We start from the raw sequence: 23,910 nt of genomic DNA on the forward strand, positions 1-23,910 counted from the left end.
ATACTTCACAGCATGCCATATTAGACTGTTTTTCCTAAGCGTTTTCATTTTCCCAGGGGTGGGATTACATGCTCTTTCCCATTTGACTTTGCTGTGCCTTCCCTGTTGGTGGAGCATAATTTCCCATTGTGTTAATCTTGGAGTTGAAAATATGATTTGCTTTAGCCAATAGTAGATGAGTCATATTTTAAATGAATTCTGTGGTTGATTTAGCTTGCATCCCATGAGAACACACAAACATATGTAACCCCAGCCTAACTCCTGTAACATGAGTAAGAAATAAATATTTATTGTAGGTACCTGAGTTTTGGAGATTCTTCATTTCTATAGTAAAAGCTAATATGGAAGGACTGGAGCACCAGATTTCTAATCCGTTCTGATGCTATGAACGTGTGTTCTAGCCCACTTGCTATGCTATAAGAAAATATGACAGATTGAGCAACTTACGAAAAACAGGAATGGTTTACATAGAGGCTTGGGAAGTCCAAGATCAAGGCACTGATGGGTTCAGCTGCCTAGCAAAGGTCTACTCTCTGCTTCCAAGGTGGTGCCTCAAAGTCCTCTCAAGGCAGAAGAACCCACTCCAGGAACCCTGTTGTATACCAGCATTAATCCATTCGTGAGAGTAGAGCCCTCTCCTAACCTTAGCAACTCCCGAAAGGCCTAACCTCCCAGCACATTGCCCTGGAGTTCACAACTTGCAACGTATGTATACAGGAGGAGCATTCAAACCAGCTTACTATGTGAAGTGTTTATTTCCACACCTTATTTCACAACTACAGTGTGAAAAGTAAAAAATTATTCTGTCTTATTCTTAAATTCAAACTCATCTGGTCCCAACAAACAAAATCCAGGAAGTTGGGGATGAGGTGTTGTGGCAAAGAAAGCAAGTGTTCAGCATACTCCTAAATAGAAAAGGTGAGGAGCTAGAATCTTAAAGAAATCATCCTCTACCAGGCTATTTTTAAGTACAAGTGGCAGGAAAGAGAGAGGGGCATGTTCAAAATCCACAAGCTGCAAGCAGACTTCCTCCAATGACTAACATGTCTACAGCAAGGGTGAGCAGAGCTAACCTAAGATTTTAGGTGGCACTAGAGACAGGTGCAATGTGAAGGTGGGATGCTAAAGCATTCTCACCTTGTTTCATGTGAGAGGTTCTCATTGCTCCTGCTGCTTCTATTAAATGTTCTATATCAGAATTTGCTCTACTTGGCTTGCAGGCTGTATTTTCCCTTTTAAGGCTCTATGCTGCAGCATCACATCATTGCTCCAATTTAGCAAGCAATTCCAGGTCTTGCTGAGATCAAAGAGCCAGGTCAGATTATGCACTTTTCAGTTCCACCCTACTCCTGCAGGAACCAGCAGGGAGAAGAACATGATGAATAATGTATGGAGGATGGCATTAATCTGTTCCATAGGTAACATATTAGTAGAGAGAAGATTCCAAATGGGATTTAGTTTGTGACTTTTCCTTAGGCTTTCTGCTTCTCTGGGGGATCTTAGGCACTTTTTTTTGGTCCTCTTGTCTGCCAAATCCATCTACCTACCTGCTTCCATATCACCCTTGTAGGGATGAGTTGGAGGGAACCTTAAGAGCTACATCCTTCTAGAGTGTTTTTTATTATCTTAGCTATATGGATATAGTTAATATATTTTGGCTTGTTTATCTTAGTAATTTAAAACATATTTTGTCAAATATTGATAAAGGTTTAATCCATAACTCAGTTTACTCTACCATCTTTATATTTTACTTTTCATTGAAGTTAATTTGCATAAGAATAAATACATGTGGTGACAAATTTTGAATATACATATACCTGTTTAATAACCAAGATATTTCTGTGTAAGTTCCATTACATATAAACTTCATTACTTAAATGATTATGTACTATAAATGTTTTAGTTTTTTATTGGAAACTTATTTTATTTCAAAATAGGAAATAAAAATGAACATTTGCATCATAATGCTGGGAGTTGGAATATCACTATAAATATGTAAATTAAATGTTTTGTACTAGAAAAATTTTTCCCTTCTCATCTCCTTATTTTACTTTGTAGTTTACCTTCTTTCTTTCTTTCTTTCTTTTTTTTTTCAAATCAATAGTCTTTTATTGCATTATTAAAATACCACAAGACACAATTTGGGTTCTTGTTTCTGCAGCCGGACAACTTTTAGGTCTTATTCATCACCCTGCTGAACTGTTCCTTTTTCAGAGACATAGATACCATCCAAAAATTTTCTGATATCTTTATTTTTAACTGTTGTTGCCTGCTGAATTAAAGCAGCTGAATTTGAAACAAGTTCAATATCATTTCCTTCAAGCACTAATTCATCTTTCTGGGCTTGAGACACTGAACAGGCAACACCTGGCCTCATCCGAACCCTTCGGATGTATTTTTCACCCAAGAAATTTCTGATTTCAACAAGAGACCCGTTCTCTTGAATAACCACGTTGATGGGGAAGTGAGCATACACAGACCTCATCTTGTAATGGAAGCCCAGTGCGACCCCCTTGATCATATTCTGTACATGACTACAGGTCGTGCGAACAGTTGCCAGTTCCTTTCTATTTCCCCACCATTTGTCAACCCGGAGCCTCTTCTTTTTCTTTTCCAGCAGACTGAGTTCCACATTGATGTGATTGAAGTCCCTCCGCAGGGTTCCTCTGGGCCCCTTCACAATGACTGTGTGCCCCTTCAGACTGATGTCGACATTTTCTCGGATGTCGACAGTCTGATTGCTGAGAATGGTCTTCATTCTCGCAGTAGATGTGGCAGAGAGAGTTTACTTTATTTCTCACATTTTCTCTACCAACTTTTTCTCAACTCCTATTTACTAAATTTATTGATGTTATTATTTATTCAATAATTAAAATTATGTAATTTTTGAGTTATTTATTAAGAAGCCCTTAGGATTTATGATACAAAAATGGGAATGATACACAGAGAAGAGAGTCATGAGAGTCAGCTAACTCTTCACAGTGAATAGGAAATTATAGAACACATATACCTTTCACTAGATAATTGTTGATTAATGAATGCCTCTGTCTATTGAAAATATTCATTGAAAATCCAGAATATCCCAAAACTGAATACTGTCTTATGTTCTCCAGATAATGAATTCTATATATGTACATATTTTTGAATAAAATCTTATAATTTCCTATTGGTACACGAACATGTATAGTGTTAATAACAACATCACAACTGAATAATCTTCTCAATACAGATCATAAGGGAAATTTCCAATTATTTTGCAAAACAATTGATGTATTATATTTAATGAGAGTCATTATTTCATTTAATTGTTTTTAGGTATTCTGACTTTCTAATTTCTTGTCTGAGAATGGAAATCATACTGAATTTTTTAAAAAATGGTAGCTATTATTTGCTGTTAATTTTAAGCATTGTTGGGGTAAATTGAAGCAGAAATTTTGCTTAAAAACCTCTACTTAGGAAACGACAAGATAATTTAAACCTTGGATTTCAAGAAAAAAAACAAAATTTAAATATGATACGCTTTTTAAAAATCATATTCCTTTCATGCTGTCTGAATACATAGTTTCAGCTTCCTTTGGCTTGCCAAGTCTCAATTAAGATTTGAATTTGTAAGTGTTATGAGATTTCTTCTTTTTACAAAATTGAATTTGACAGCATCTAAATGTGTTTATAACTAAAATACATTAAATGTGTGCATTAATATGAAGCAATTAGTGCTCAGAGTTCTCTGTCAAAATGTAAAATGTAATTATGATTATTATTTGGCAAAGTTAGATCACAGTTACTAAAATGAATAGCCCAAATGGTAATTAAAGTATGGAAAATTTGAATATAGGTTGAAAATGAAACTGCTGTGCTTCATTTATATTGCATTTAGCATAAATTTTCCTGATCTTGGATAGTTCACTTGAACAAAAATCTGGAATTAATTTGATTATTAAAATCTTGTACAATCATTTTCCATTTTAAAAGGATGTGAATAAAATAAAATTGGTTAGGAAAGGGTTGGAATTAGTACTGGTACTATATATATATATAAAACTAAAATATAAATTATATATATTATAGATATATGTATAATTTATATTTTAGTTATTTAGTTGAACTTTTGATATGATACCTACTAATTTAAACCAGTGCATTTGTAAGAAAATCCAAGATGCTTTATGGAACTGTTGAAAAGTCACTAATAACAAATGAATACACTTTGGTTTTTAGCTTCTCATATTGTCCTTATCTGTCTAAATTTTGTGAAGCCCCATAATTACTATCCTTTGACATATTCATGAATGTTCTAAAAAACAACCAGAAATTAAAGTTGACAATCAAGTCTCTAACACAAATTTTTTGCTATACAATTTTCATACACTTTATCCTTATAACAGAAAAAAATCTGTACAACTTGATACAATAATGTGTCACATCATATTTTGCAATTTTAATCTCTGTTAGACAAACATTCTTAACTCCATTTTTAAAGATGAGGACACACTGTGGCATAGATTTCACTTGCCCTGCTAAGGGATGAGTAGCAGATTTGGAATTAAAACATGGATTTTGTGACAATCAGTCATCCCCAACTGTTTATTAACTATTGTGATACATCACTTTGCTGTACAGCATTGAAAGTGCTAAGTTTTCCTGTCTTAATGTGACTTGGTCAGTTTTATAATTTGAAATTCTCATAGTTTAGTCATATTCTGAATGCCTAAGGAAGGAAAAAGACCTCTCACTTACAACCCACATTATTTAGCTCAGTTTCTTTCTGAAAAGTAAACCATTTCTATGAATAAACTCTCTCTGAGGCTGTTAATAGTGAAATGTTCTGATTAAATGAGTGAAAATGGCAGTTCTGTACCACTGCCAATGCCTTTTCTGGTCACCAATATTAATGCTTTCGGCTTCCTCTCTGTGCCTCAGTACAGATAAATGAAGAATTATCCCTTCTATTTTATTTTATCTCTACAGGTGCTGATTGTATTTATTCAGATCAAACAAGAGTTCCATATCCATAAGAAGTCCACAGTTATTCTATGTGAAGTGACACCACAAGTTGTCCTGATTAAAATTCTCATATCTCTGGTATAGCAGTTGTCTGTTTTAATGATGCATGGTTGCCTGAGCAATGGTTAATCTTATGATGGAGTTTGTCCTCGAGGTTACATTTATCATTTTTTGAGGCTTTTACTTCCAACTGAATTACAAGATGATGAATATAAGCACTTTAATAGTCTTTACTAAAATATGTGCATGTTTGTAATAATAGGAAACTATGGCTATGGTCTTAATGAGAGCACTTTCCAGGTAAGCACGCAGCACCTTTTGCTAAGATGGCCATTTTTTCTCAATTCAAACTCTCTAGCTGATGTGGAGCCTTCTCAAAAGACAAGGCGGTCAGAAAAATTAAAATGTCAGTAACATCTGCATTCAGACTTCACTCCCACCTGAATTTCAATGTAAACATGTTAAATATGCATTATGTAAATATATTTAAATATGCAGCACACATATTTACATTTAAATGTAGATTGAGCTAATTTATATGTTAGATTCTGAGTGTCAGTCATTAAAATGCACTGATTTCCTGACCAAATGTTACCTATCAGAATGATGTATGCATGAGCTTCTTAATTAACCATTTAGTAAGTACATAAAAGGTGCAAATACTGACCCAGGTGCAGACAGAAATTCTCAGAATGGTTGTTTCTTTAAAGGAACCGGCAATCGGAGTTGTGAGGGTGGGGGTAGAAGAATGTGAAGAAATACGGATAACTATAAAACTGAAATAAGATAGTAAGAAAACAAAGGGCAGAAGGGAAAATGTAGATGTGCAGTAAATATTGCATCAACAGCTTCAATTTTCTGAAGATACCCATGTCATGATAACTTCTAACATCTGGTCATAGTAGAGTGGTCAAGAAGTGAGTTCTTCTAGGTAAACAGACAAATAAAAAGGTAAAAATACTAGTGCACAACATGCCTATTAATGACAATCCATGAGATTCTATCTTGCAAGAGTAGATAATCTGGTACAAGTGCTCACTGTTAGAATCTTTGTTCAGACTTAAATATTTACTCTTTATGGTTATCAAGACAGTCTCCTTTTCGCTTTCCATTGTCTTCAGCTACAAGTTTCCATAATGTACTCTGCATATAAGATAGTCCTCCTTTATCCCTAGTTTCACTGCTCATGGTTTCAGTTTCCTGTAGTCAGTGGCGGTCTGATGATTTTAAACAGAACATTTCAGGAATAAATTCTTCATAGATTTTAAATTGTGTGCTGCTGTGAATAGAGTGTCTTGATACCTCATGTTTACCAATCCATCTAGTAGTACACAAATCGATGTTTTGTCCAGCGTGTCCACACTGTGTAAGTCATTTAGTAGTTGTCTTCAATATCAGATCACTGTTGCAGTATCACAGTGCGTGTGATCCAGCAATTCTGAGAGATAGAGGCCATGTTCACATAATTTTCTTATAGTTGTAGTTATTCTATTAAGTTATCAGTTATAATTGTTAATCTCTTACTGTGCCTTATTTATAAACTTAAAAATTAAACTTTATTATAATTATGCATACATGGGATATATTTAGAGTTTGATGGTAGTCTCTGAGACTTCAGTCTTCCCATGGGGATTTTGTGAAATATCTTCCATGGCTAAGTGGGGGCAGACTACCATAACTACATTTTTCTAAGAGTATTTTAATACACAATTCTGACCATATTATGTACCTCTTTAAAAGAATACAGTAATTTCTCATTTTCATCTTAAAATCCAAACTTCCTGAAGTATCTTTTCTCAATACTGCTCTTTGGTTCATTTCATATCTCAGTCCCTGCCATATCCTGGCTCAGAACATCTATTCTTCCATTCCAAATTACCTGACACTTATCAAATTTTCCTGAACTTAAAAAAGAAAAAGAAAAATCTTTCTAGCAAGTTCCTTTCTGTTTTTAGGAAAGTCCCTCTCATTTTTCCTTTTGAGGCTCAAGTCAAGGGTGACCTCTCCTGGAAGTTCTCTATCCCTATTTCATTCCCAATCTCATGCCAGATGCTGGATTCTTCTTCCTTCAGCTCCCCCCCAGGAGTGAGACATCAACAGGGAACAAGGATGTAAGACACTGGAGAAAGTGAGTGAAAGTTGTCCTTTCTGTGAGGCCTGTGTTTCCAGAGTAGCAGTGGTAGAGAACTCCTTGTTTTGCAATGGGCCACCCCTCCACCTGTATTCTGAGAAGCCACTTCCTCTTGTCTCCCTCTCTATTCTTATGCAAACTTTGCTCCTGCAATTCACTCTGCTCTCTATCTTCCTTTCCCTTAAATTTATTGATTCTTCTTTTATTTATATGTTATTTAAGTTTTTTAAATCAAAGTTTTAAATTTGATTACAGAGCATGTGTGGCTTATTTGCTATAATTTACATAATATTTTTTCATGAGCTTGCACTCTGCTGGCTGCATTAGAACAACTACATTTTATGCTTTAGAGTTATGGCCATTCTGTAGATTTTGATTAAATGCTCAATTGTTCAGAATCACTTCCCACCACTACTATTTCTTTCACTTTTGTGTAACAGTGGAAACTTGGGTATTTAAGGAAAAGAGATAAATTTCTGGCTTTTGTGATTTTGGAGGTGCTCATTGGATCCACTGAGAATGGTTTGTTTCATCTGATTTCTGTTTTGCTTTTTTTTTTTCTTTTTTTAAGTTAAACTTATTCTTTATTAACAAATTGATAATACCACTTCACTATAGGCTTGAGTTCCCAGGTATTTTAAATAATCTTTGCTCGCTGAAGAAGAAATTATAGTAAGCATCCTTGTCTCAAAAGCCTGGTCCCTTCCATCCACACCAGCCCTCTTCTAAAACAACTTGCAAATCTTCAGCACCTGTATAATGTAGATCTAGAATCAGAAATTTATCTACCCTGTGATTTCATTCCATACAGCCCAGCTACTAACTATGACAGCTGATATTAGTGTATTCATGTGCTGTGGCTGTCATAAGAAATTACTATGGACTGGGTCAGTTAAATAGCAGAAATTGATTTTCTCACAGTTTGGAGGCTGAAAGTCTGAGAGCAAGATATCAGCAGGGTTAGTTTCTTCTGAGGCCTCCCTCTGGCAGTTGCAGATAGCTGCTTCATCACTGCCTTTTCACATGAGATTCCCCCTTGAGTAACCATTTCCTAATTTCCTCCTTAAAGAAACCCTTCATATTGGATTACCAACAACCATGATGACTCATTTCAATTGAATTATTTCTTTAAAAGTTCTATCTCCTATACAGCCACATTCTAAAGTCATTTAAATGTATAAGTCTTATGAGGGAAAAATTTCAGACCAACAATTTCATTAGATTTCAGATCTTTGATCCTTGACAATGTCTTGTGTCTGGCTGGCTTATAGACCCTTCTGAATCTTTGCCCTTGGCCCTATTATGATCTGTGTTGACTCTTAACATCCAAAAACAAATATTTGGGGATTCTTTTCCAACAACAAACAATTCTCTTCACAACAGCAGGATATCTTACAATTCAATTCAATTCTAAGGATAACTTCCTGCAGTTAGCATCAGATCCCCAAGTGAAGGGCTCACTCTTACAAGGCTGCTCCCAATTTAAACTCCAGTTAGAAGACCTGGACTACTGGAAATTCCAACTGATCAGCTAGAATCCCCTTCTCAGATTCAAGAAATGGCTAGAGCAATTCATGGAACCCAGGAAAACTCTTGATTTACAGATAAATGTTTTATTACAAAGGACACGAGTCAGGAATATCCAAATGTAACTATGCACAAAACCAGGCAAAGCATGGGAAGGTGTTCAGAGACTACTTACTCTCTGTGAAGGCCTTGCCCCTGTTCATTATGCAGAAGCTCCCAACTCCATCATTTAGCGGTTTTTTTGAAGGTCCCATTATGCAGCCAAGATTGATTAGATCATTGGCCATTGATAATTAACTCAAAACTTGACCACTCCTTCCTTGCCCAGAGGTTGAGGTTGCAAAGTTTCAATCTTACAGTTATGTCTTCCTGTCTCTGGTAAACACCCTCTATCCTGAAGCTATCTGGGAACCCTCAGCTCCCAGTCATCTCATTAGTACACAGAAACACGGTCATTCCTTTGGGCATTCTAAGGGTCCTAGAAACTAGGATCTAAGATCAAGTATTGTAACAGAAGGTGTTCCTATCATCAGTCACTAGGGAAATAACAATGGTTTTAGGCACATTGTGCTGGAATCAGGCACAGACCATATATATGCTACTCAGTATATCACAGTATCAGTCTTTCCTCTCAACTCTTGCATTTAGTGAATCGCCTTGGGTCTTGCCCTTTTTCCTCCTTTGCAATCCTTTGCGATGTTATTACTGCCTTCCTAAGAGGTCAAAAGCTAAAGAGAAGATGTTTTTAGACATAGTAAAAGGAATTACGAGGGTAGGATTCATGTGGTCCTAATTGAGGGACCTGGATTAGAGTGAAGCTCCATTTAAGAATGTAAGAATACAGAACTAAGCAAAATGGTTTCACTCCAAGATGAGGGAGCCTTAATCAAGTAATGAGAACAGAACTCATAGACAGATAGAAGGAGTTGTTAGTTTTTACTACCAAGATTCCTTTAAGGAGGATAGTAACAACAAATGTGAGGATTGCAAAGGCAAATACAAGGGCAAGACCGAAGAAGAATCATTTAATGCAAGAGTTGGCGGGGGGAGACTGATACTATGGTACACTGAGAAGCATATATGTGGACTTCGTGCTTGATTCCAGCACAATGTGCCTAAAACCATTGTTAGTTCCCTTGTAACTGGTGATAGGAATGCTTTCTGTAATAATATTTGATCTTGGACCCTAGTTTCTAGGACCCTTAGAATGCCCAAAGGAATGACCATGTTTCTGTGTACTAATGAGATGACTGGGAGCTGAGGGTTCCCAGATAGCTTCAGGATAGAGGGTGTTTACCAGAGACAGGAAGACATAACTGTAAGATTGAAACTTTGCAACCTCAACCTCTGGGCAAGGAAGGAGTGGTCAAGTTTTGAGTTAATTATCAATGGCCAATGATCTAATCAATCTTGGCTGCATAATGGGACCTTCAAAAAAACCGCTAAATGACGGAGTTGGGAGCTTCTGCATAATGAACAGGGGCAAGGCCTTCACAGAGAGTAAGCAGTCTCTGAACACCTTCCCCTGCTTTGCCTGGTCTTGTGCATGGTTACATTTGGATGTTCCTGATTTTACACATTCTAAGTATTGTGGAGTGAAGTTTTCAGCTTTGGATTTCATTTTATAAATTCTTTTACTTTTGCAATTAATCTCACCTTCAAAATTGCATACACAGCTAATTGAGCCACCAGGTGGCTTATTGAGAGGCTATTTAATTACTTGTATCTTGTTTTGAGGGCGATGATTGTAATTATCAAGTTGAAAGTGAAATGAAGTATGATACTATTTTCCCTTTCAAATGAATTGTGATTAAAAACAAAAGCTAACTTAGGTTAAACTGCAAGATTATTGTCTGGTAAAATATAGTCATTGCTTTCAATTGACAATGTTGTCTCATTATTAGCTTTTTGTCAATTTGAATAGCAAAAAAAAAAAAAGGTGGCTTCACAAGAAAGATTCTTCTGATTTGTTGCTTTCAGTTACAAATTAGTCACTGTGGGAGAGGCAGGTTCCTTAGAATTTCCCAAAATAATTATCATAGGCCCAAGTTTTTTAATCCCATTAAGTGATTTATTTTACAAAAGTGTTTTCAAGATTAAAATTCAATAATTCTTCATTAAATATATATAAAACACAATTAGCATTTTAATATTTCTCCTCAATATTCCTCCAAAATTTATTTGAGCAAGGACACAATTTTTCTCAGAACATGTCAGACATAAGTGAAAGGAAGCAATTTTAGGTTTCATTGAGTTAATTGCTGGAAATATTGCATTAATTCCTCTTTCATTTGGTTCATTGATATAGTTCAGCGAGTACGTCATTAAATGCTAGAATGCTAGCAGAATATATATATATATATATATATATATATATATAGAAAAATGCCTAAATGCCAAAATAAATATTTTGGAATGGTATAATGTTGAACTGATTATTTGGCTTGCTTTACTCCTATGAAAAGAGTTTTCAAATATACTTCAAAATTAGGGTCATCCATAAAATTAGGTATTAAACTATGTTTCTGGCCGGCGCCATGGCTCACTTGGCTAATCCTCTGCCTGAGGCGCCAGCACCCCAGGTTCTAGTCCTGGTTGGGGCACCGGGTACTTGTCCTAGTTGCTTCTCTTCCAGTCCAGCTCTTTGCTGTGGCCCAGGAGGGCAGTGGAGGATGGCCCGAGTGCTTGGGTCCCTGCACCTGCATGGAAAACCAGGAGGAAGCACCCAGCTCCTGGCTTCGGATTGGCACAGTGCTGGCTGTAGCAGCCACTAGGGGAGTGAACCAATGGAAGGAAGACCTTTTTCTCTGTCTCTCTCTCTCACTGTCTGTAACTCTCTCTCTGTCTCTCTCTTACTATCTAACTCTGCCTGTCAAAAAATTAAAAAAAAACTATGATTCTATTTGATTTTCTCATACATGGTGTGGAAGTGAAACCTGTCATACTTTGGACACATTTATGAACTTATTAAATGACAGTGGTTTAAAGATTAAAAGTGGAGGGGCCTGGCACCGTGGTTCACTTGATTAATCCTCCGCCTGCGGCGCCGGCATCCCATACGGGCATCGGGTCCTAGTTCTGGTTGCTCCTCTTCCAGTCCAGCTCTCTGCTGTGGTCCCAGAGGGCGGTAGAGGATGGCCCAAGTGCTTGGGCCCCTGCACCCGCATGGGAGACCAGGAGAAGCACCTGGCTCCTGCCTTCGGATCCGCGCAGTGCTGACCATAGCAGCCATTTGGGGGGGGAGGGGTGATCCAATGGAAGGAAGACCTTTCTCTCTGTCTCTCTCTCTCTGTAACTCTGTCAAATAAATAAATAAATAAAAAAGACTAAAAGTGGAAAAATTACCTGTCAAAATGCTATCTTTATGAAATTGTATTAATTGTAAAATGTAGTTTTTAAAGACTTATTTATGTTAAAGGCAGAGTGACAGAGGGAAAGAGAGAGGAGAGAGAGAAATCTTCCACCTACACTTTCAATCTCCAAATGGCAGCAGTAACTTCAGGAAGGTCAAGCGGAAGCCAGGAGCCAGGAACACCATTTGGTTCTTCCACATACATAACAAAGGCCCAAGTACTTGAGTCATCTTCCATTTCCTTCCTAAGTACATTTGCAGGAAGCTGTATTGGAAGCATAGCAGCTGGAGGATTCCAACTGGCACTCTTGATAATGGGATGCAGGAATAGCAAAGTGCAGCTAAATTCTTGGAGCCACATTGCTACCCATGTGAAATGTAATTATAAGACAACACATATAGATTAGTTTTTCTAAGATTCTTAAATAATGTCTTGGTCACTCCAATGCAAGATAGCAGGAGTGATGGGGGAGAGAGAGAGAGAATAAGAAGTGCAAGATTTCCCAAATTTTAGGAAGTAAAACTAAATAAAAATTGATTTTTTTCTCAAAAAAACCCAAAACACATTAATGCCATAAAATATACATTAAAGTTTTCTTTGTTAGAACTTAAATAATGGATGAATTGTCAACTGCATATAAAAGATTATATGGAGATAAAGGTAAGGAGGAAGAATAAGATGTCTTAGAATTTCATTCAAATTTTCGATGATATATATGGTAGCTTTTGGGATCTGCAAGGAGGGAAGGCCTACACTTCCGGGAATGGAGAGGCCTACTTCCGGGGAAGAAAGTCCTTGTCAAGGTCCCTGTGGCTGCCTGAAGGTCAACCAATGAGGATCAGACCTGCCTCAACCTTTAACTCCCATGCTCTGAATCTATAAAAGGAGCTCTCCCAATCTCTGACGCGCGACTTCCCCAGCTTCCGCTCTGTTGGGACTGGGGAACCTCACCTGGGAGCGGAACCCCAATAAAAGCCTGTGAATTAATTGATTTATATGCCTGGGAAGATTTGTTATGTGCCAGACACCTTACAATATATAATAATTTCTTTGAATTACTCCACAATACTCAGAATGTGAAGTATTAGAATGCGTACACACCTTTATATACAACTATTGTCTTTGTAGTAGCTTATTTTCTTTAATTTTTAAAATTTGTATGCAATAACCATGTATTTTCATAGCTTATATTATTTCAAGACATAAAAACAGACAACTAATTGTTCTACCTCCTTGTCTTTTCTTTGTATTTGGAGGCAGTCAACTACCCACCTCAAGATCTTTATATAGTATATGGTGTATTGTTATGAAGCATAATCATCCTGCTAGGCTATGGATCACTAGAAGCTGTTGTGTTTTTTTTTTTTAAGATCTATATATTTATTTGAAAGTTGGGGTTTCAGAGAGAGAAGGAGAGAAAAAGAGAGAGATATTTTTAATCTGCTGTTTCACTCCCCAAATGGCCTCAACTGTTAGGGCTGGGCCAGGATGAAGCAAGGAGCTAGGAGCTTCATCTGGGTCTCCCATGTGTGTGGCAGGGGCACAAACACTTGGGGCATTTTCTACTACCTTTCACAGGCCGCTAGCAGGGAGCTGGATTGGAAGTGGAGCAGTTGGAATAGGAACCTGTGCCCAAATAGGATGATGACATTGCAGGCTGTGCCTTTACCCACTATGCCACAAAACTGGCCCCTATAACTTGCTACTCCTATTTGACTATGTTTTCATACTGATTTTCTAACCTCTGCCTCCTCTCTGTAACATTTCCCAAATTCTTTTAATCACTATTTTGCCTTTCAAAAAAAAAAAAAAAAAGATTGACCCATTTTCTTTCTCTCTTGAGGTTTTTAAGACCCTATATCATATGTATGGATTTCAAGAATTTTTTGCTCCAAAATAAACTTCTCTTTAATTACATTTCCTATAAACTTTTACTATACCATCATGTGTATTTCAGAACCCAGTCAGCTTGTAGGCACTGTACCCAAATTGGCTTGCATGTATACTCTGTTCTTCACGCCAGCCACAGCCAGTCTTTAGTTCCAGGAAATCCATGTTAAGTTGCTTTCATTTCAATACTCAAAATGCAAACGAGCTCTTAACTTATCCTCTCCCTAACTATTGATTTATCCAGATATGCTGCTGTCTCCCTTGGGAGCTGTACAAATTACCAGACATACTCCCTAGTTTAACTTCAAACACAAAAGGCAGATTTCATCTTTATTGTAAGGCATCCTGAAAAGCAAAAGTTGTTTAACCCTGGCAGAATAAATAAGCTTATTTTCATATATTTGGAAGAAAGTTAAGGCAATAAAACTGTAGCCCAAAATTCAATAAAATTGTCACATTTATGGACCTTTTTTATGCCCTAAGTTACATGACACAAAGGGGGATTGCAGAGTTGAGAATTCCAGATAAAGCTGTAGAGGTCTACTACTCTCATGTATTAGCCATGGGGTCTGGCATAACCCTTCTATGCCTCAGTTTCTTCTTCTGCAGAATAAACTTAAGTATAGTACTCACTTTATATGTTGTTATGACAATTGACTTATTTATTATAAAACTCTATACAAATCAGTTTAGTGAGTGTTTTTCAGTTTAGGCCAGTTCCCCTAATCTGCTAATTACCAAGTATTCATGAACTATGCCAGGTATATTTTAATACTCAAGTCTCTGGAAATGATAACATTTCCTGTTGGACACCCTGAATATAGGAGGTTAGTTGAATAGCAAAATAAGTACAGTTTGCTGTATGTATCAATGAATTTCTCATTTTGGATCATTCCAACCCCAGATAAATAGTTTAGAAAAATATGTATATATTGAACATGGACTGAATTTTTCTTGTCATTGTTTTCTAAATTGTATACTATAACTATTTGCCCAGCATTTACATTGGATTAGATATTATGAGTAATCCAGAAATGATTGAAGAATGTAGGTGGAAATGTATAGGTTATATGTAAATACTACACCATTTTATAGAAGAAACTTGAGCACCTGTGGATTTTGGTGTCCAAGGAGGACCTGGATCCAGTCTCCTATATAAGTGAAAAAATGTACAATTAATTATTAATCATTAGCTATTTGATAAATATAAATAAAGCACACACTAAGAAACTATTCCATACTTACTAAAATGTAGAGACTAAAACTACATGAACAAGGAAAAGGAAATTAATAATATCACAGGTGACCTTTAAGAAAATACCTTTAAGAAAACATATTTATTTCTGAAGAGAAATATAAATCATCTTAAATGTTCTTGTCATACCATATAGCTTCACTTTTAAAATGAATTTGCAGGCTTAATTTTGGTCAACTGCCTACTAATTTATTTCAAATGATCTCTTTTAAGACAGAGATTTCTCTCGTATGCCCCCTCTATTTTTTCCCTTTCACATAAGGTACTATATTGACACCACCGTGAGGAGGCTGTTATTGATACTGGCATGGCCATATTGAGATCAACAGCAATGTCATTGTTGATGTTATATTCCAGCTTCAGGTAGTTAATCCCATCATTGTACACAGGTGAATAAAACAAAATACTTTTTAGCTGTTATGGAGAAAAAATAAATCCCACAACAGTTAAGTTCCTATAATGGAACAGATCATGCATAGAAGACTCTGAAATTTGGTGCTAAGGTAATAACAGCTTCTGTCAAATCCCAGTAACTTCATTTGACAGGCATAATGTTTCTACTTTGTCTTCATTTAGGACAGCTTTGCTTCAGTGGCTAGGAAACATGACAATGACTTGTAGCAGCTAGCAGTTGAAACTACTTTTCCAACTGAATCCCGAGGTGAAGTTAACAGGCTTTTGCAAATAGGAAAATTAATGGTTTCTGCAAGCTGTTCTCTCGTGGCATCATACAACTATCATTTTTTAAAAAATGTAGATGTGTAATGATAATTGAAAACATAATGGAAACTATAGAGAATATCAGGAATAAATTTAGGGAAAAAGGAATCTTATTGCAATTCTGTTACTCAGCAATGAGCTTGGATTTCAAGTCAAGCAAGCATTTGTATGCTTCCTCAAGGACCAAGGCTGAACCATCAGAGGTATACATTGAAAAATTGTTAATGAGCAAAAAACCAAGGTGTTATATTGCTTAATTTTAGAGAGATAATCATATTTAAGAATTTTTTTAAATTAACATATGATTGTTCAGAAAGTACATGAGGGTTTTGTATTACAAAGTCATCTAGATTTGATGGATGTGATTTCTAAGTCCTCTTCAGACAATTGTTGAATGTGTGAACTTAAAAAATTCAATGCATAAGGCTAGCATGCTAGCATCCCATATTACAGAGCCAGTTTGAGTCCTGGCTGCTCTGCTAATGCATCTGGAAGATGGCCCAAGTGCTTGGGACTCTTCTATATAGCTTGGAGACCCAGATGGAGCTCTAGGCTTCTGGGTTTGGCCTAGCCAAGCTCTGGCATTTGTGGCTGTTAGGGGAATGAACCAGTGGATAGAAAAATATCTCTTTCTCTGTCACTTTGCCCTTCAAATAAACAAAATTATTTTTCTAAAAAAAGGAAAAGCCAATTCACCTGACTTCAAATTTTCTCAAATGCAAAATTAAAAATAAAAGATTTAATTTATCTCTACTTTCATTCTATGAGAGATGAATCTGAAATTTCACATTAACATTACTGAGGTAAATTTTCTTAATGCCACCAAATTAAAATAAGGTGGGGATTTCTAAACAGAAATCACTACACATCACAAAATGTATTATGAAATGGCAAACAGGATCATTTCTGTTGAAGGATGTGTAGGAAAAAAATGCTTAGAATGTGCAATGAAGCAATAGCTCAGTGCAAGAAGCTTATTTGCAAATGGAGTAAGATTTAGTTTTCTTTCTTTAGCATCAAGTATAAGTACCAGTATTGTGTCACATTCAAAACAGTCATAAATTCAACTCAAAAAAGTTTAAAGAAAGCTTGAAGTTATCTTGAAAATTCTTTTAAGTTTCCTTATATATCACTCTCTCCCTCTCAAATTTTATACATATAGCAGCTAATAAAATCATTCTATGATCCCCAAATCCCAGATAATCTTAGCTTTTTTTTTTACCTTTTTGACTATCTCTAATTGCCAACTTTTCCCACTTCAAATATTTATTTCAAAAAGTAAATCTCCATCTTTCCTGTTGATGATTTTAGTGAGGTTAAAAAAATAGATCATCCTGATTGGTCTACTATGCTATGTTATATGTGTGTACATATTGTATGTCCACATGGGGAAATTTTATTAAGAGTTTTATTTTAAATGGCTTATAGATAAGATTGTCCATAAATTTAAGCTGCTAAAATCAATCAAAGATACATTTTAATTTGTGTGACCTGAATCTGTGTATCATATGTTTTAAACGTGTTGGTAGAAAGAAACTAAAAACATTTTAGATGGTTGTGCTTAAGTTTACTGGTTAAACAAACTACACCATGTTAGATATTTAAGAGGTGTTTTCAAATACATGATTCTTAAAATTTATAGAAGGCATTGGACCTTCTGGTAAATGTTTTCTTAAGTTGTTATCTAATGGTTGAAACGGTTTGCTAAGTATTCATGTAATATTGCTATTGTCAGCAAGCGATCTAGGACTTGCTCCCTCATTTCTCTATTCTAAGCCCAACTTGTTCTTTCATTTCTCTATTCTCTTCAAGGTAGGAAACTAATTCTATTATGAAGGAATCTGTAGGACGCACAATTTAATCTTTAGACCTTATAAAAGAGATGGCTAACATTTTTCTGTAATAGCATAGCCAAAAGAAGAGCTTAAATAATAATCTCATAGCTAGATTCACTTCGCCATCAGCGAAGTATACAGTAAGTAGAAAAAACCTCCCTTTCAGACCAAAGGGAAAGAAAGTTTTTAAGTGAGAATATAATTTTCCTCATGGGCATTGTCTACCTTAGAAAAACTACTACAGAACATGCCTGTGACTATAGACTTGTAGTTCAGGCCACCGAAGATTAGAGATGGGACTTGGGCACTCCCTTGACTTGCATCCTCTGGTCTGCTTTAACACAAACCAGGAGGAAAAGAAAGCTCGGCATCAGAAGCAATGGGTGGCAGGCCTATTAATGGCTGATCTGTACAGTGATCTGCCCTCAAGGAGACCCAACAGGCCAGTCCACTGCAGTGGCTTTCAATGTGGTAAGCCTGGGCTTCAGCAGAAGTCAGCTTGTGAAGAGCCCCGGCAGCTCTGCCAAGAGTTGGATCACTGGAAATGGACCTGCCCTGGAGTCGAAGGATGCCCAGGTCAGAGCCACAGATCTTATTGGCTCTAAGCTGAAAAGCCCTTCACTCAGCCCAACTTCCAAAGTGACCACTGCAGCTGAGGGCATGGTCAAGTAGGGTCAGCAACATTGCAGGCAGAACTGTAAATTTCTTGTTAGAGATGCCCCCTGCCTTGACCTGGCCAGCTCTCCTCCCAGGCCAGCCAAGTAATGAAAGTCAACAGAGTGCCTTCCCCTAGGAGGTTCACACCTCCCTTAGGATATACCCCATGTGAAGAGATAGATAGGTCTGGGCCTCTTAACTTACAAGGCCTAAAGCCCACCAGATTATTATCAGCCCCTTCTATCAGGTTCTATTTGCCTCTCAATCAGAAAAATTACTTGTAGCTTAGACAGCACCTTTCTTAGCTCCTCTAATAATGACTCTGTCCTTTGTTCTAGACCCTGTCTAGTGCACTTGGGCCTCATTCCTTTGTAATCATAACCTCTACTCTACCACCAATGGCTCTACTCCCAACCTGTGTGTACTGATAGTCCTCTTCCCCACTTAATGCTGCATAATTGTTCAGACTTGGTTAATGCCACTCTTAGAATCATTGGTTACTATCCTCACTCTGTCTTTTATGACCCTGTCTATATATCATCAGAGTCGGCAAACTTGGAAGGCTTCCATAGCCTTGGCAACTCATGACGACAGCCTAGGATGGTTACTGGCACCATAAACTAGAGTGTCAATTTGTTGGGTCAACAACAGGAGCCACTGTGCAGTTGCTCCTCATGTGGGATCTCTGTCCTTAATGTGTGTACATTGTGATTTAATGCTATAACTAGTACTCAAACAGTATGTTTCACTTTGTGTTTCTATGTGGGTGCAAACTGTTGAAATCTTTATACTAAATTGATCCTCTGTATATAAAGAGAATTGAAAATGAATCTTGATGTGAATGGAAGGGGAGAGGGAGCGGGAGAGGGAAGGGTTGCGGGTGGGAGGGAAGTTATGGGAGGGGGAAGCCATTTTAATCCATAAGCTGTACACTGGAAATTTATATTCATTAAATAAAAGTTAAAAAAAAAGTAAAAAAAAAATAGATCATCCTGAGATTGATATTTTGGTGCAGTGAATTAAGCCTTCACTTGCAATGCCAGCCTCCCATTTTTGGAGCTTTCCAGCTGTTGTGTTTTTGATCCAGCTTCCTGCAAATGAGGCTGTGAAAGCAGTGGAAGATGGCTCAAGTACTTAGCTTCCTTACCAGTATGTTGGAGACCTTGATGGGGATCATGGGTCTTGGGTTTAGCTTGACCCAGACTGGAATGTTGCAGCCATTTAAGGAGTAAACCAATGGGTGGAATATTTCTCTCTCTATATATATTTCTCTCTCTCTGCCCCCCATCTCTCTGTTAACTCTGCCTTTAAAATAAATAATCTTAAAAAACAGAAATAGAGGCTGAAGTGGAAACAATTTCATGTTTTTAGACCATCTGTTATATCTGTCAATTTATGTATTATAATTGCATTTAAGTCTCCCGAACACCATTATCATGTTCCTAAAAGATGAGAAAATGTTCTGAAGCAGGACTGATGAGCTTTCAAACATTTAATAGCTTGCAAATGGGTGGATTTTTAGTTGGAATCAGTCAACTTCTGCTCTAATTCTTCTTTTTTTTCCTCTATAAGGGACTTGAAGGGTTTATTATGCAAAGGGAAAAGCTCAGTGCTTCCTGGCAGCCGGTTTCCTCATAGTGGCCAGGACACTGCTCAGCTTCTCCAGCTTCCTCTTGACAGGGATTGTGTCCCCAACTTTTTCTTAATGAACTTGAGTGCTCTTTTGTCCTTGGAGAACTTGGGCGGCTCCAAAGAGCAGAGTTCACATCTGGCAAAGCTACACGTATCCCTGATGGTGCTCCACCTGAACTTGCTGTGCTTGGTAAGGCATCCCTGGTGGCAGCCATTCCTTAGCTTACCCAAGTTCTTGGTCACCTTGTGGCCTCTATTGATGTGCATGGCTATTGGATCTCACAGAGCCAAGGCTGCTGCTTTTCACAGGCTTCTGGGGCAGAAGCACTTTATAATTATTGATGTGTCGATTGGAGAATTAAGTATTTTGGTTAGACGAACATATATCACAAGGCACATATACAAATAAACCAGGTATTTTAGCATTACCATCTTATACTCTGAAGAAATATATTCAAACTTTAAAAGCTAAATTGACTTTTTCTGTTAGCTATAAATATGAATACATATTTGCATTTGTGTGTATGTTCACTTATATGAGAGTAAATATTAATACATAACTATTTAGAGTGAAAGTTATTTCAAAAGTTAAAAGAAAAATATTCACATGCATATAGCACAGCATACGTTAATGGTTACATAAAGAATGATTACCCTGCAAAGAAAGAGGAGGAGCAATCAGAAGTTGGACAAAGAGGTGGGAGTTTGGTGCAGTGGCTGAGTCACTGCGTGGGAAGTGTGAATCCCATATTGGAGTGCCTGCTTAGAGTCCTGGCATCTCTTCTGATCCAACTTCCTATTAATGCGCATTCTGAGAGTGCAGCTATGATGACTTAAGTACCTGAGTCGGTGACATCCACATGGGAAATCTAGATAGAATATGTGGCTCATCGCTTTATCCTGGCTCAGTCCTGGCTATTGTAGGTGTTTGGAGGAATGAGATACAAAATCTCTCTCTGTGGTGGAATGAGAAGGCGAAATGTGGTGGAATGAGAAGGCCATGCCAAGATGGCCGCTGGCAAAAGAAACTGCCTGGCCAACAGGCTGTGATTGGATGGTTTTGGAAACCACATGACAGCGGAGCCTGCCTGGCAACAGGCTGTGATTGGATGGCTTCGGAAACTGCCTGGCAACAGGGTGTGATTGGTTAGCGCATAGAGACCACCCCTTGACCAGATTGGCTGTCTTGGCTATTTAAATATAGTTGCTGTAGCAACTGATATAAACAAGTCTGCAGGCTGCTTGCCTCAGACCTGCTTTCACCCGACTCCCAGGATCTGTGTGTGACTCTGAGCCTCTTGCCCCCACCACGCTCTTCCTCTCAGAAGCGAATCCACAGCAACATCTCTCTCTCTCTTTTTTTCTCTTTCTCTCTCTGCTCCCACCTCTATCTTTACTTCTTTCTGTCTCTCTGCTTTTAAAATAAAAGTAAAATAAATAAATAGATAAGAATGCATTAAGGTCTTTATTAAAAAAAGAGAAAGCAGTTGGACAAAAACAGAAGATTGTGGTTTCATGGACACCAATTCTAAAAGAAGGTCTTCCATTAGGGGTAATTTGTGGATTTTGAAATTTCTGAGCGCTTGTATATAACAAAATGTCTTTCTTTCACCTCAGAATTGAAATTTTTAATGCAGATTAATTTTCAGAATCTAAGTAGAATAGCATTTTTTTCTCAGAATTTTGAAGAAATTTCTATGGCTTTCTATTGTCCTAGATAGCCTCTGATAAGTAAAAATCATTGTTAATTCATTTTCCATTGTATGGGACGAGTTTCTGCTGACAGGTAACATTTAGGGCTTACTTATTTATTATTATTGGAGTCCAGTGATTTTGTTTTTTTTTTTTTATCTTTTAATTGAGGGAGGGTCTTTGTTTTCATTTTCTTGGCATGCATTGGACTCCTTCAATGTACATACTTATTTCAATATTGGCAGCCTATATCTATTTCCCTACTCAGAATTTTATAATTTCTCCTTCCAGAATGCCAAATATTGGATGGGAACTTTTAGATAAGGCCTCAAAATTGTAATTTATTCTCTCCTACTTTGTACCGCTTATCCTTTTGATTTGATGTCATTCAAATATTATCTCCCAAATTTAATAACAAGTGTATGTGTGTGTTTAATACATACATGAGTATATACTATTATTTTTCCTTTCTGTATACCCTGTCACTAATTTCTGAGAACTCAGCCTGTCTTTTCCCAGCACGTTTTTGTTTAGTGGACACATTTTCATGTCCTTTAGCTCTGTGTGTAAGATGCTCTCCAGGTATTCATCAGAGTCAGTCCCTGGCCTTGCTCTGCTGCCTGTGATTCTAGCAGAGCACTGTGCACAAGCCCACATGGGTCACATCCAGGGGGCTCCCTTGTCCTTTGACTTCTGGTTGGCATTGACTAATGGCTGGTGGGGGCACTAGACTGGAGAATAGGCAAAGATAGACTTAAGAGTTTTTATTCCTCTCACTTTATCCTGCCTGGCTGTGGGTTTTCAGTAAACTGTGTCTTTCAAAGGAAGCAGCTTGTAACTGGTGGCCCTTTGGACTATGTGCAGCTTTCACAGACCTTGACATGTACTTATTTTCCTAGTGCTGTCAGACTTGGGTGGAACAAGAATTCTTGTCATGGTGAGGCCAGGAATAATTCAGCATCTCTTGTTAGTTGCTTTTTAAAATGCTGAAAATTGGTAGCGAGTGTCTTCATTGGCACTTTCTCAGTGTCATATTCTGTGTGTATCATCTGTTTATGCCAGTATCTTGACTTATCTATTCTGAATATACTAGCTTTACTTTTTACTTTTTAATTTTTTAAATTTAATTAATTTTGAATGGATTCAAGATGAAATGTAAAGTCCAAGAACATAATGATATTCCCCTTTCCCTCCCTCATGCACTCCTTCCTTCTACCTTTCTTTTTTTAGTTATGAGATAACATACACATATTTTAAAATTACATTACAGTAACAAGGATTACTATTTCAATGAAAAAGAAGTTTAACAAGTATAAACCAAAAAGACCCTAGTTATGTGGGAATATGGACAATGATTATAAACAGTAATTGAATGTATAAATGATCATTTCATTTCTACATCAAATTGATCAAAATAGGTCAGTTAGTAATTAGTAATTCCTTCTATACAAAATTGCTTAAGATTTTGTTTTTATCATGAAAGGATGTTCTATTTTATAAGCTACTTTCTCATGGGGCTAGTACTATGATGTAGAGGGTAAGGCCGCTGCCTTTGGCGCCAGTATCCTTAGTGGGAGCAGGTTTGAGTTCTGGATGCTCCATTTCTGATCTAGCTCTCTGCTATGGCCTGGGAAAGCAGTGAAGATGGCCCAAGTCCTTGTGCCTCTAAACCCTCCGTGGGAGACCCAGAAGAAGCTCCTGGCTCCTGGCTTCAGATTGGCGCAGCTCTGGCCATGGCAGCAGTTGGGGAGTGAACCAGCAGATGAAAGACCTCTCTGTCTGCCTCTCCTTCTCTCTCTGTATAACTCTGACTTTCAAATAAATAAATAATCATTTTTAATTTTTTTTTAAATTTTTTATTTCATAAAGGTGAATTTACAAAGTGCAACTTTTGTATTGTTGTGGCTTACCCCCCAACCTCCCTCCCTCCCGTGGCCCACCCCTCTCCCTCTCCCATCCCGCCCTTTATTGGTTTCATTTTCAATTACCTTCATATACTGAAGATCAACTTAGTATATACTAAGCAAGGATTTCAACAGGCTGCATTCACACGACCGTACAAGGTATAGGGTATTGTTCGACTAGTAGTGTTTTTAAGTTTCATAGTAAAACACATTAAGGACAGAGATCCTACATGGGGAGCATGTACCCAGTGACTCCTGTTGTTGATTTAACAATTGGCACTCTTATTTATGACGTCAGCAATCACCTGAG

The 23,910-nt window shown here is 37.2% G+C and overlaps 2 protein-coding genes across 2 annotated transcripts in view; one reads left to right on the plus strand and one right to left on the minus strand.

Moving 5' to 3' along the window:
- Positions 1 to 23,910, plus strand: part of LOC133775298 (uncharacterized) — a 993,905-nt gene that overhangs the window by 903,580 nt on the left and 66,415 nt on the right. The window lies entirely within an intron of this gene.
- On the minus strand, positions 2,128 to 2,766 carry LOC133749508 (large ribosomal subunit protein uL6-like). Its single transcript, XM_062178687.1, has one exon. The coding sequence runs from the start codon at positions 2,756 to 2,758 to the stop codon at positions 2,180 to 2,182; it is 579 nt and encodes a 192-aa protein (XP_062034671.1). The 5' UTR covers positions 2,759 to 2,766; the 3' UTR covers positions 2,128 to 2,179.

This window comes from Lepus europaeus, chromosome 2 (genome assembly GCF_033115175.1).
Source record: "Lepus europaeus isolate LE1 chromosome 2, mLepTim1.pri, whole genome shotgun sequence".
Taxonomy (NCBI): Eukaryota; Metazoa; Chordata; class Mammalia; order Lagomorpha; family Leporidae; genus Lepus; species Lepus europaeus.

Coding starts and splice junctions, on each gene's coding strand:
- LOC133749508 (XM_062178687.1), bottom strand. CDS start 2,758: ATGAAGACCATTCTCAGCAATCAGACTGTCGACATCCGAGAAAATGTC.